At 41.4% G+C, this 14,716-nt stretch overlaps 1 protein-coding gene across 3 annotated transcripts in view; it reads left to right on the top strand.

The window, feature by feature from the left end:
- The window catches only part of sema5ba (sema domain, seven thrombospondin repeats (type 1 and type 1-like), transmembrane domain (TM) and short cytoplasmic domain, (semaphorin) 5Ba), a 133,540-nt gene extending 120,903 nt beyond the window's left edge, over positions 1-12,637 (top strand). For 2 of the 3 annotated variants that reach the window (XM_083921324.1, XM_083921326.1), the window contains 4 exons: positions 3,314-3,451; positions 4,833-4,877; positions 6,817-7,022; positions 9,951-12,637. In XM_083921324.1, the coding sequence (XP_083777450.1) occupies positions 3,314-3,451; positions 4,833-4,877; positions 6,817-7,022; positions 9,951-10,127 (566 nt within the window). In that variant the 3' untranslated portion in view covers positions 10,128-12,637. The remainder of the gene's footprint in view (positions 1-3,313; positions 3,452-4,832; positions 4,878-6,816; positions 7,023-9,950) is intronic. The other variant, XM_083921325.1, reaches the window with a different exon arrangement.
- Positions 12,638-14,716: the final 2,079 nt, after the last annotated feature.

Here is a 14,716-nt window from a genome sequence, read left to right as displayed (position 1 = left end):
GAAGCGCCAAAAATGTCAGTTCTCGGGGTGTCCACTAGGCTCAGTTTTCATTACAGAGCAGTTTCTCATTGATGCCCATGTTAAATACACAGTTTTCACAGCATAATTCAACCTTTTTAAGCCCTGGTACAAAAAAAAGGTTCTAGTCTGTATGTTTAGGTCATATCTCCATGACAACACTGAGGAGGGTGAATTCTTCTGCACCAGGCTAGTTTTTATTTTTTAGAGGTTAAACTTTATTCATAAAGTTTAACCTCTAAAAAAATAAAAATAATAATAATAATTAGGGGCGTGGTCTCTTGAGTGACAGCTAGCTGCTGGCCCTCACTTCTCCTTGGAGGTATACGTCAGCCAGATGGACGTATCACCCTCCCCCTAACGTCACGTTCATGCCCTTTCTGGTAGGAGGAAATGAGGCGAAGTCAAAGTCTGACAAGAAGGCTGCTGTCCATAGGCGAGGACGATTGGATCCAGATGAGAGGACCTCGATGAAGAGGCTACATCCATTTTTTATACAATCTATGGTCAAGACAGAAAGCTTTCAACCAGCTAAACAAGCTTTCACAGCTCGGAAAACTATTTTATAGGCGTCCTCAGTCCCACCCCTACTGCGGTTACAGTAAGCAAGTGCAGCCTTTCACGAAATATTTTGAAAACAGCGTTTTTCCTTTGAGTTTTCAAAACTATACTGAAAGTTATAGCCTACAAGTACACAAACTACACAGAAACAGTGCAGACTATAATAGTGTTTAATAAATGTTAATCTAAGTTCAGCAATTCTGTGTGTCATTTGTTATTAATTTGTTGTATTTTTTCTGGTGCAGATAAAAAAACAACATGATATCGGAATTATATATCGGTCATGCTCTGTAAATATCAGTCGGCCATTGAAAAACCCATATTGGTCAACCATTAGTTCCTATGTTTGAACATGTAAAATCCTGTAAACGCTTCCCCTTCTCTACTACTCATGAAGTCATTTATAAATTATAAATGCGTTTTAGTACCAGTATCAAAGATTCAAACATATCTAAATGGAATTTTGTTGATTTTGCCCCGAGCTCAAGTCAATAAAAATTCCTGTCAGCGTTCCAGTTACTCAAGGTCGTGTTTTTCCAGACTGACGTGCAAATTATTTATCAAACTGCAAAACCCATCATGAGTTTCTGTGTTAGCATTCCTTCTGGGAAAATCAAAAGAATGTACCTCGAAGAGATGTTCAATCAGTGATGAGCAGACATTGTCACTAATACAGCAAGACGTCATTCTCAAAGTTTGCCTAGAATCAGATTTTGTTAACTTTTGTTTGTCAGTGAATTTTGATGCCATTGTTACAAATTCCTATGCGGACCTTTTTAATAACTAGAAAAGAGTGCTCTAGGTTATCCAAAGAACACTGTCGACAGTTTTCATCTGGACTGTTGACTGCTGAATGCTCTGTGGAAGACCAAGATGTTTCCTGTAAAAATGTTTGTTTGTTTTAATGTTTTTTTATGTTAATGTTAATGTTAACTCTTCAATGCTGTGTGAAAAAGGTATTTAGTCATTTGCATGAACAGATCCTTGAAAAACATGACTTAAAACACATGAGTAAAAAAAGTAAAATAACAGATATGAAGAAAAAGAAAAAAGTAAATTTAAAGAAATCCCAAGTTGCTTGTGCCAAAGTTGGGTTGAACAGATTAGCCGTTCTAATGGTGTTTGATTTGTTTTCTCTAATTTGGAGGTTATCCTCGCTTCCCCCAAAGTCTCACAGCATATGACGACGAGATGTGGGAGGTATAACAACGCCCTCTGTGTTCCCTCCTCTATTCAAATTTGGCTCCCACAAAGACACTGAAATATTTATGAGAGATCTGCCTGGTAATCAAGGAGTAAAAAGAAAAACCGTCCCGCATCAGAACTCACATGATTCAGCCTGACTCAGATTCTAGATAGTATCAAACAGCTTTCATTGTTTCATCGCCACAGTGTGATTTTCATCTTTTTCAAATTTGAAAACAATAATGTTCTGGACAAAAAATTTGATGTCTGGGGAGTGTATGTGTTTCAAATTATGTTTCCTGGCATGTGTATCAGTAACGTCTTGTAGTGCAGATGATTTCTGCCGAGGTAAATAGTTGTTTCCTCTCATTTTCCTCAGCTGCTCTTCATTTTGAATCAGCCAAACTGTCACTCACACAGAGCGTAACGCTCACAGTCTCCCTGGTAATTACAGAAGAAAAACAGACAAAGAAAGGAAAATGGCTTTTCGGCTTCTGAGATGCTAATCAGGCTCTTCCATCAGGTTAATGTTTTCCTGTTTGATGTGGACCAACACGTTCCGTAAGGCCTTCGCAAATCGACTGTCTAACAACCTCTCTCTTCATCCGTTCCTTTATTGACATGCACAACATCTATCATCTATCAGGGTCCTCATGGTGCCCCCATCCTCTCTGCTTCATAAATAGAGGCAAGATGACTTTCAGTCGCAGGGATATTTGATGTCGCAGGTCATTTGATTAAAGTTTTACCAGTAATGGAGGACAGCGGGACTCTAATGACAGAATACTAACGAAGAGCAACAGGCCTGATGGCATTGCTTCTGAATCAACAGTACAATCACGCAGGTCGTCCAGGGGTGACAAAAGTAAATGGGAATAAATGAAGCAATTAAAGTGGGCTGTAGTGATGCATGGTTATTAAACATGTCTCGGGTGGTCGGTGTGTTTTGTGTGCCTAGCTGGTTGTGCCGCAAGAAGGGAGCAGATGGTGGAGACTGAGCAGCCTGTCGGTGAGCACCAGACTGATAGGAAAGGTAAAAGAGGCCAGTCCTCTGCCTCTACTCGGGAACTTGCTGCCAAAGCTGCACACTCGAGAGCACCCTGAATAACAAACCGGCCTTTTCATCGGTCTTTCATTGCAGTAGCCTGTGCTCCCTTTAGTTGGGTGCTTTTAAATAGAAGGCAAAAGGGTGCAGCAAGTGCATGGTTCAAAGGGAAAAGCTGAGAGTTGGGAATTTTCTCTTTCCTCTTGGGTAGGAGCCTTTGTTTACCGCTTGGTCGGCTGCTGCGGGGAAACAGCACTAAAGCTTGGCTCAGGAGACAAACATCTCCACTATGCACTAAACAAACTCTCCATGGGCTTACTCTTCCAATCCTGTTTACATCACAAACACTTTTTGGTGTGTTTGGGCTGTTTGGCTAGCCAGGAATGTTAGTGGTTGCGGCCTTGCGGTTGGTGACAGCTTGGGTGGGCGCGTTGGTTTCCAGGACGTCTGGTTTGATGTGGCTTTCTGTTTGTCTGCATTCATTGTTATTTTTTCTGTGTGCAGGTGGCTGGATGGCCTGGTCACTGTGGTCAGCCTGTGATGATTCAGGCTTGCAGATGAGGAGTCGTGCGTGTGGTGCTCAAGGCAACATCCCCTGTGTTGGGAACAGCACTCAGCGCAGAGACTGCAATGAAATACCTGGTGAGTCTGTCAGCCCTCAGATACACTGTACCTTTGCAGCCTCCTTAAAAAACTGTCTGTTTAAGGCTGACCGTTCAAGGGTTCCTGGAATTCAACCCCTTTGCCATCATTTTGCGGGGGACAACTTTTTGCAGCCCTGGCAATCCCAAAATACACTGCATGCTATTCACTTGAATCATGCTTTTGGGTTGCCTTTGTCAGGAAAAATTGTATGATACCTTCAAAAAGAAATGTGTTCATTTGTATCTTTTGATGCGGAAAGCTCATGATGTGCTTCCCGTTGAAGGGGTTTAGCTTTTTCAATCAATCCTTAATGCCTAATCTTCATTGGCAGCATCATTCAATAGCAGCAGCTTGAGATTTTAGGACGCTGTCTGTCTGTCATTGTCAAATATGTACACAGTATCATCACCAATCAGTCCTCATCCTCACTATCCTCTTCACAAGCATGTCTATAGACCTTTTCAAAGTTGTTAGCATAAACATTGCAAATGTGTCCAAGTTTGATTCCTGTTGCAGTGAATGTGAAAGACATCAGCTGACAGGAAGCTAACAAGGACCAATGCTGTTGCCTAGCAATGGAATTCCATAAAAGAGGTCTATACACATCAATGTGTGTGTGTTTGTAGTCAGCATCCTATTTGTGCACAAGTAATCTGCTTCTGTTAATTGACCATAATTAAGTCCATGTGAGTCCAACAAGTAAGCGGTTGACCCTGTTGACCTGGCGCACCTTGTTATGCTGATGACTATCTCAGAAAGTTTCTTCTGAAATGATCTTTCATGGCCCGCTAGCAGGGGCCTCTCCACGCTCAGAATCCCTAATGAATCCAGACGAAGGCGATTAATATTAATGGGTTGTCACAACATCAAATCGCATCAAATTTTATTGCAAATTTCAATTAGATGATGGATGGATTTGTTAAGGTCACTCGCAGAGACGTGGCGGCTGGGAGGAAGCTGAAAAATTAGGCCCAAAAAGTGAATCAGGAGATGTGGCACCGCAATTAAAGCTGCTCACACACGCACATCAACCCTCCCTGAACCCTCCTTTGCTTTCTAGGATCTGTGGGGGACAGGATGTGTTGTGTCTCTAACAGCAACAAAAGAAGTTCATTCTGACTGAGCAGAGCTGTTTTTTCACTCGACAGTCCAAATGTTTCTCTGGAAAGTTTTGGAATGCACTGATGCATAAAAACTCTCTATGGACATTTCAATGCCTCATTCACTGTTTCTGTGTCTGCACGTGTCAGCTCCCCTGATGTTACCGTCGATGGTTGTTGTGTTCTGAAGGCTGTCTCGCCGAGTGTGCGTGCGTGCATGTGTGTGTGTGTGTGCATGCATGTTTGTGTCTGACCCTGTGTTCCTCTCCTCTCTGCAGTCATTCTCCCTGCATCTGGTTTTGATAAAGACCAACACTGCGGAGGTAAGTGGATTAACAGCTGCCTTCACTTTGTTCATGCATGCGTGTTTATTTTTGCCCCTGTATGTTTCCACAGATGTCTATCCACAATGTGTGTTTTCATGCATCGTACGTGCATTTTCATGTGCGTGTTTATTTTAGCGTGTCAAGAGGAAGAAAAAGCGCGATGCACACTGTGATGTACTGGTGATGAACGGGCAGCAACTTGTCCATCTTGCGGATAATTGCAAATTGAGAGACATTCAAGGGGACAATTTTGCATTTTATGTGCAATGCATAACAAAATTACTGACAGGACGTACAAAACCAAAAATTACATACCCAAGTGCATATTTATTTACTTTCAAAAGAAGAGATCGACACAAAGAGAGGCCAGATTTCTTATTCAATCATTTGTAAATTGTTATCACATGTAAAGAGTTTTCTCTTTCTATCATATACTTGAATCAGTGTTAAAATCATATGTTTAGAGCAACAGGTCTCTCATAGCACCCTGCCACATCCAGACAAAATTTTATGAGCTCATGAGAGACAGTCAATTTAGAGCAAAGTGTTATACAACTAGATTTAGCATAAAATACTCTTTGAAGAAGCTCTGAAAGAACCCAATAAGCAAAAAGGATCCTACCGGGAGAACTAATCTCCCGTTAACACAAACATGGACGTTACATTTAAGCTAAATTAACCAAATTAAAAAGCTTAGCCAAGTATGAGTTTTCGATGGTGGATGGAGCTTAGACAGCAAACTGCATCGAGATGAGCATATCAAAAGAGAAATATTGATGAGTGCCAGGTAATGTTGGCTGAGCTGTACGGCTGTATGAATTATTCTCCACCTCTCTCACCTTAATGTATTCAGAGAGAGAGAGATGAGATGTTGGTGTATGGTTAAGAAATTTAACAGTGTTCCAAGGTAAAATATTGGAAAAACCAATGACAGTCCAGGTCTTTAATCTTAAGTGTTGGAAAATAATTTTATTGTTTAATTAAAGCAGAGAATTGTTGTCGTTTTTTGCCTTTATGGGACAGCGTAGTGTAGATAAATAATAATATTGAGTTATAAATTAAATCTTTTGTTGTTCTTTTTTGTCCACAAATAAATCAATTCAAATCAAATCAAATCAACCTTTATTTATGTGGCGCTTTTCATACAGACAAGTGCCAAGTTACAGAGATGTACAGAAAAAGAGAAACATCAAATGAAATCAGGAGGAGAAAGTTAAAAGAACCCAACCCTCCCAAAATCATGCACAGAGACACACACAAATATATATACGTTCATTCACACATTCACATAAACACACACAGCCACGCTGACACACAGACACACACACTCACACCTACACAAACACTAGCTGTCACTACAGAGACCTGGCCGGGCAGCGACACCTGAGGTACAGAGGAGTCTAGAGGAAGCTACCTTTGGGGGGCCAACCACACCGGGAGAGGTCCCAGTCCAAGGTCACAGGGAGCACCGCCACAGAGACCACCCCAACCCGGGCAGCTAGAGGGTTCTGCACCTTGGTGTGGAGCCTCCTGGCCGGAACTGTTCACGGGACAGCACCCCCCGCGGCCAGACCAGAGACAACTCCCAATCTGGCAGGCCCCCTGAGGACATAGGGCAATTTATCTTTGCTAATAATATTTTGGATGCATATTCATGACATATTTTACTTTTTTAGAAAAAAACTTTTTGAAAAATCATTGAACCATAACTTGGCAGCTCCCCTGCAGTAACTTTTTGCATCCTGTTGAAGATCTCTACGTTAGGCCAACGGACACCTTGCTACTGCCTGTTTGCAGTCTGTCTTAGCCTAATTCAAAATGAGAATTGTGGTACATTTGGGATGTACATAAAAACAAAAGGTGTGGGAAGAAAGTTCAAATAAAATAGGATGTGATTATGTATGCTAACACTCCACATATCTTATTCACTTCCCAGCATTCACCTCCATCCACCTAATCGCCACCGGTGTTTCCTGTTTCCTCGGGGCGGGGCTGCTGTCCTTCCTGATCTACGTCTACTGTCAACGTTTCCACAAGCCTTCGCAGGAGTCTGCCGTCATTCACCCCACAACCCCGAACCACCTCAACTACAAGGGCAACACCACGCCAAAGAATGAGAAGTACACACCCATGGAGTTCAAGGTAGATTGATGACTGAATGGCTTAGTAGCTGTGTTTTTTCACTGTTATGTAGATAAAAGTAATACCAGTGGAAATGAAAGCATTATTTACTTGTTGTTACTCACATGCACAAGCGCACACAATGTAAATGTTGAAGATTCAAGGGCAATGTGATTCATGTTTTATTTAGAACCTTTATTCATGCATTTATCTCAATAGAGCGCTAACCACGGAAGATGAATTACTGTTCATTTTTGTTCCTCCTCGCCCTCATACAGAACCTATAGGCTTTGAGCCTTTCTACCTGCCCACAATCCAAGTTCTTATTAATGGGCCTCATTAGCTTTCCAATGCATTAGTCAGCCCTCGACCTCCCATTGCAATCGGTCTACTGTGCATGCACATTTACAGAAAGTCAAACTATTCTCAAAGGTTCATAGACTTTTAGTGCAAAGAACTTCTATTGTTTTGCTCCATAACTGTTGATTGGTTCACCTCTGGGAGATTATTATTGATTTTTCTGTCTCTGTAGAGTGTGCTAAAGTATGCTTGTGATAATAGGCTGTAGAGAACTTGAAACTTTTTATGACCTGAACCAAAGGGAGATTGAGCTTTGTCCCCTCTTTTTTATTAGCATGGAAGCTCCAATAATTACTTTTACATTAGAATTGGCTGATCTGACACCAGCCACCTTTTTGTCTCCTGAATGTTATTTTCCAAAACCGAATATTGCAAAATATAATGTTCCGCATCTCAGAAGCAGCACTGTGATTCATGTCATCCTGTCATATTTAGTTACTGCACATCCTCCAAAGTCATGAACTGCATCGATCTTACCTCGATGATCACAGAGCAGCACAGGTTATTTAATAGCAGACATAATAGGATAAAAGATATTTTTACATCTCTTTCAGACACATGGTGAACTTGAATCAGAAGATGACGTCACGATTCTTGTTCACATTAATCCGGGCCCAATCAGGCCCAACACAGTTGTTGCATCTCAAACTCCACTGTCTTTGGTTTTACATCAAACAGCAGTAAGACACTGTTTAAACTATCACTCCAAAACATTGGTTTAACCTTAGGAAGTTGTAATACAATAACAAAACATTTTCACCCCAAAGGTAGTTTTGTAGCGCAAGGATACGGACTCACAAAAATCTCCTACTGACTCCCAGTGCAGTCGACAGCATAATTTGGAGTCTGTATGTTAAACTCCCACAGCGTTTGGTGAATATTGGGCAGCGTTAATGCCCGGGAAGTGAAAATACTCTTTGAGTGACCTGTAGCTTTATCTCAGGTTGAGACTGGAGGTGTGTGGAGTTTGAAAGATAGAAGGCACTTAAAAGACAGGAAGGGTCTAATGAAAGATGCTATCTCACATTATGGGAATTGCAGAGTCCAGTGTTTTTGAAGCGTGACTCATACTGGAGACTAAAAGTCAAAACCTTTGCTTCTGATGCTTAGATTTCGAAACCATTCATTTTAAACGTCTGTCTCTCGTGAATTCCCCAACTTAATGAAAGTGCAATACTTAATCACCCATTCTAATCACCATACAATCTGTGCTCTTTAATATGCCACTGTAGCTAATGTCTGTATTCACTTTCACAACTCACTGTCTTGTCTCTGCTTCCTGTTCAACAACTGCCTTACGGCTCTTATTAATTAAAATGTATCACTCATGTGAACACGTACAGTACATTAGGCTGTGTTCGGTAGCAGTGCATTGGCCAATCAAATACATGCAAGCACACATTGCTGGCAGACTAATTTTAACAGTGATGTTTACTGTTGACTTCACAATCAAAGCAGGTGATAGAATTAGTGTCACTGTGCTTGTCAACTTTTTCTGGTCAAATCGTGTCTTCATAAACCGCTGTGCAGTGTTTTGGCAACTTATAAACCTTTAGTTCATGGACATATTGTTCAAACTGGACCTGCTCATTAACATTTAGTTTTAAGGTTATGTGTTCCAGCCGGGAGTCATCTAAACTATTCCTGTCAGCCCTACGAGCATTGCAGGAAGAACATGTAACCACAATAACACATCCCTGCGTTTTCACTTGTGGCAGGCTCTTGACACTCCGTGTCCTTGTTGTTATTGTTGTTGCTGTGTGGACGACGCGGTGCTGACAGCCATCGTGGTGCTGAGAGCCTGAACTCATTAGCTTTAATGACCAGAGGGGGCAGTCAGACTCTGCTGGATGTGCAGCCGATGTCACCGTGTACCACTACAGCGCTGTTTATCCAGCAGGTTCCCTTTCCTCCAGGCCAATTTAGGATGCCCAGTGTTGTGTATTTCACCAACTCTAACCTGATTATCTTCCTCCCTCAGTCCCCAGAGCTGTTCAGATGGATTACATTAGTCTAATGCTTCCCCTGAAAAGTGTTCCCCCTTACGTGTGGCTTTTACTAGTGACTCAGCAACTGCGTTGGAATAAAACGCGGGGTTTTTATTTAAGGGAGCTGCAATGAATACCTGCCATCTCATATATTAGTGTATTGAGTATGCTTGACATGAAATAAATTAAATTTGTTAAATTGGTTGGTTTGGTTATGAATACACTTAAAGAGCACAAGCAATAACCTTGATGCTCGTTGAGGCATTTTATTGAGCCTGGGGCAAAAATTACTGATAGTATTTTTAACATAAAACGCAGCACTGTGTCCACACACAGCAAAAAAAAAAAACTAGCAAGTCTATTCAGCCTATAATTGAGTCCTCAAACCTTAATTTTATGAAAATAATGGAAATTGTCTTTTAGCTGAGCATCCCTAAAAATGTACTCGACACAAAAATAGTTTTTTTTGCGGTATAGATGTCAGAAGGAAGTAGGTGTTTTGAAGTATTCAGCAATATAGTATAACATATCACACATGTGACTCTATAAGCTATGAGTGAAATGTTTAATGCTTCTTTTTCCCCCTGCTTTGTCTTTCCAGACACTTAACAAGAACAACCTGCTGCCAGACGAAAGATCCAACTTCTACCCAACGCCTCTCCAGCAGACGAACGTCTACACGACTACCTACTATCCCACAGCGCTCGGCAAATACGACTACCAGCCCAACTCATCCCCTTCGCCATGTAGGACCTACAACCAAAACAACAACAGCTGAGACAAGCCCCACAACTCGCTCTCCGACCCCCCTCCCCCTCCCGCCTGCCAACGGACACCACCCTAAAGTTGCGGTGACATAACCGAACCGACATAAACTGGAATGTTTCTCAGAGCTCGGTCAGGTTCTTTTCGTTGGTCATCGCCCCTCTCCTCGCTCCCGTAGTCTCTTCCGCATGGTAGGGTTTGTGTCTTCAAGGGCGTTTCTGGAACTTTTCCATCGGGAGATTTGTGTTTGGACGACAAAGCCCGGTGTCCTGGTGCAGTCAGGGGCTTATGCAACCAGCTGGGGTGGTGTTATGGCAAGGGCCTGACTGGATATAGCTGTGTCAACTCAGAGCTTCAAGAGGGGATCTGGTAGAAAATTCTAGCAGGACCAGTTATGGCTCTTGACCAGTTGTCATGACCAGAACACCTCAGAGTTGAGCATCCACAGTTCCTGAGACAAACATGAACAGAACATGAAAAAATGATGTGGATCTGGGTCACCATTTTACACCTCTCCATTACTAACCGCATTTTTCAGCCTGTAATGAACTTTGAGTCCCTCAACAACAGAAGCAGTTACCGAGACAAACGGCACATATCGTTATCTCCTTGCCACACAGCACAGAGCGAGAGAACAAAAAGAGAGAAAACTCAATGAAGTCGATGATGAAATAAATTAGAGATCGATATCAGTTGGATTGTTGGGGACAGATAATACTCCCACCATTGTTTATATTTGATGTGACAGAAAGGATCAGAACTTCAGAGTCGATCACGTTTTTGAGCGGCTGTATCACAACAGCGAACAACAGCAGTTGGAGTCCCACGTCTTTTGTGGACGAGGACGTTCACTCGTAAAGTCAGAGAAAGGGGTATTATGGCCGGCGGTCTGAACTGTACATAATGGGGAATGCCTTGGGTGCCTGTATGCAATGGAGGGCAAGGGCGAAATGTGTTTTCTTTCCATTCCTTCTGTTTTCATTTTTTTTCCAAGAATTATAATAAAAACTTCTGAAAGAGAATTGATTGATTCTCCAATTGATTCTCCAATGGATGCATCGATCCTACTGAGTGCTAAATAGCTCAGTGGTCATATCAAATATGACCAGTGTGCTGAACAACTGGATTGGGTTTTCTATGATGGTAGAATAAGCTAGTAGACTGGCACTTGTTCTTTTTTTTTAAATGTTTGTTGTTTTTTTTAAAGCTATTTGTTTTATTCTCAAACGAGCTGTAGCATAGGAGGAAATATTTTGTTAAATAAGATGTAGAAGATTAATTCTTGTTTTTTTCTCTAATTTCACACGTTCCTTTTGTCGTCTTGATTTTTCAAAAGCTTGGTAACCATTGCATCTTCAATACGTGAAATGTTAACACAAAGATAAAACAATTTAAAAAAAAAGATTGATATGGGTTTTTATAAAGAATGACTGTAACAAAACATCCATTTGGCATCGGCTTGAAAATGAAATAAAAATAAATTATGCTTGCGTACAAGTCTGCCTGTGTGAAGATCAAAACGAGTGCATGTGTGTGTGGATGTGTGTACATGCAAACACATGTGCTCTAGCTCTGCGTGTCCGTATGCCTGAATGAGCAAAGTGGGGTATTTTGTACAATGTAAATGCTTTCATACATAAGACTATATATGAGGATGTCTGTAAAGACATTTTTTTTGTGTATTTTCTTTTCCACACTCTGTCGCTGACACTCCAGGTGTTCTACTGTTTTTTTTCTATATTTCATGTATGAGATGTTAATCGTTGTAAGTTAAAGCATCACACCTCTGGTTCCTGCAGCGGTGGAACTGACACTATTTATAGTCAAAGCTTGGTTTGTAAAGGGCATTTTCACAGCTATATTTTATTATTATTATTGCCTGATCGATGAATGCTAACCCAGCGATGCTTTTCCGTTCAGCTACTGTACATGCACGAGATGAGAGCTCTATCTGTATATAGGAGCGACAGCCTTCTGCGGCCCATTTAATGACCCTGTAGAGGCTCGTGTAAATGTATCTGTATATTGTATAGCTAACACTGTTTGTTTAAGAAAAAAAAGCCTTATAGTTGTTTGAAAAAAAAGTGCAGCAGCTAAGTACACACCAACAATGAGGTTTGTTTGGGGACAGAGCTCCAGGATGTGACCGACCGCCTGTGGCTTATGACCTTTCCCAGCTGCTCAAACATTAAAATTTGAATCAAGACTGAAAATCACTTGCTCAGCACTGATAATGAGACAATATCAAACGTTATAAACTGTCACATATAATGAAGAAATTAAATTCCGAAGAAGTCGTTTGAACTAAGCCTCTATTGGCCCTGTCTGAAAGCCAGTCACCTGATTGGTCCATTTTGAGCTCTGTCCCCTGCGATGTGAGGCTCTGTGCCCTTCTATGCAACTTACCAGGTGTACTGTTAGACCTGTCATGTAGACTGTAATCACTGCCTTTTAGACACTGTGAATTTTTTGGTACCCTATATTTTTGTATATTGTACATTATAAAGGATAATAAACCTTGATGCCAACACAAAGGTATGGTCAGTGGGCTCTGTCAGAGTTACAGTTTTGGGAAGGATTTGAGATTCATGAGATTTCTAAATCGGATGCTGCCGATACAGATTTGAAGATGCTGCAATGTGACCTTTTTCAGATCCCTAGAAGTCATTCTGTCTGTGTTTTTCATTCAGCTTTAAGCTTTAAGGTTTGCTGGGGGGAAAATGCACTGTGAAAACTTCCTTTCATATCGAAATCATGAATAATTCCTAGGGAAATGGTGCATGGTGAGAATCCTTCAACTGTGATTGGTCCTACACTCTGCTGGTAGCCTATGGAAGAAATTCTTCAACTGTGCAGGAGTGAATAAAGTCTGTCACTGCAAGTTAATAAAGAATATCTTGTGAAGATATAGAAATGGTTAGAAAGACAACTTCTCCTTCTCAGTCAGAACTCAATCTAAACTACATGCTGTATTTTTGCTATGATTCAGTTTTCTTGCTTGTTGCTAATTAAAATTCAAAGAGTTTCAAAAATCAGTACGTCTAAAAACTCCCCCCTCTTACAAACACTGGAGCCAATTACCTGTCTGTATGCTTGGTTGACATCCAACCGAAGGCTCACACTTTGGAATACAGAAATAACAAGTACCCACATGGAGGACAATGTCTCTGGTAATGACAGATTGTTGGCAGCTATATGCATCAATAGCACTTGAGAAATTAATAATAAACAGTTCAATGGAGCCTGAAATCAGCTATTTATTTTGCTAAAAATGAAATCTATGTAGTGATGGACTGTTACAGCGTATGATGTTGGGCTATAGAAATCCAGTTTCTGACAGTTTGACACTGAGATACTCTCCACAGATTGAAAATGCTGACGCAGATTTGTCTCAGGCACTTTGTATACAGTCAGAACTGAGCATGCTCAGTGGGGCTTTGCGAGATGAATGAACTGAGAGGAATGTACTATATCCATACTGTATCCATATTCATATGTTCTATGAAATAGACATGTCAGACCGTGGATTCACAGAAAATACTTATTCATAAGATAAATGAATTTAGTTTCCTCACAGAATGTTTCGATAGTAACAAAAAATACTAGGTGCATTGGGGTAAAGTTCCCAGTGATGGTACCTCCAGCTTGGTTGTGTCCTTGTTGCTGCACCTACTGGTTGGGATCAAACTGGTTGTAAATGAGGGCCTCTAGGTGAAGCTCATCTGTCTGCAGCCTGACAACAGTGGAGATAGCAGTGACCTGGATTTTGTTATAGAGGGAAGTCGACAGTCCAACAGGAAAATCTGCAAAAAAGTAAATAGAGTAGGACAATATTAACAATAACGTCTTACCTTTTAGCAACATTGCCCTCTGTGTGTATCCTATACTACACACCAGTTCAGTAAAGTCACACTTTATGAGTTGGACAGGAGTGCATCCTCTTCCTTCATCCCCAGAACAAATGATTGCAGTGCTGGAATCCTTCGCTGTATGGGGAGAGGGGAGATGGATTGGACAAACGAGCCAAGTAGTCAGGGTGTGTCCAGCAGAGTGCCCGTGGATCACTGCTGGTGCCAGTGGCCTAGACACCAGTGCTTTATCATCGCACCACAATGATTCTGCTGCTGTGCAAAAAATCCAGATCAAAGCCAGAGAACAGCTGCTGTCAAACAGGACAGGAAAAGACACTAAATAAAATCTGATAAAACATTGTGTGTACACTCAGTTTGTAGCGCTCACATAAATAACTGAGTGCACCGTTTTGTATTTTGCACTGAAGCGACTACATCATTTGGTTGTCAGATAAAAGCGGAGCCAACTCTTCATCACCTGAAAATACATACACACCTGCCCGTGGTTTCACATGTCCCTATTGTAATCTCCTTCTCATCTGGTTCAATGCGGCCCTAGCTGTACCTCTCAATTAGAGAGAGCAGCCTCTTCTCAGTTTTATTAATGGTCGCAGTGAAAGCATTAATCAGTTGGTATTCTGCTGACAGACAGATGCTGTGATCGGCACTCTGGCAGGCAGCCAAGAGAAAGTCGCCAGGAGGAAGCTGTGGGCTGAAGGAGGCCACTCAGATGAGATGGTGAGCAGTCGTG

This window comes from Echiichthys vipera (genome assembly GCF_963691815.1).
Source record: "Echiichthys vipera genome assembly, chromosome: 10".
NCBI lineage: Eukaryota > Metazoa > Chordata > Actinopteri > Perciformes > Trachinidae > Echiichthys > Echiichthys vipera.
Note: the sequence above shows the minus strand (reverse complement) of the source record. Positions and strands in the feature narration are given on the sequence as shown.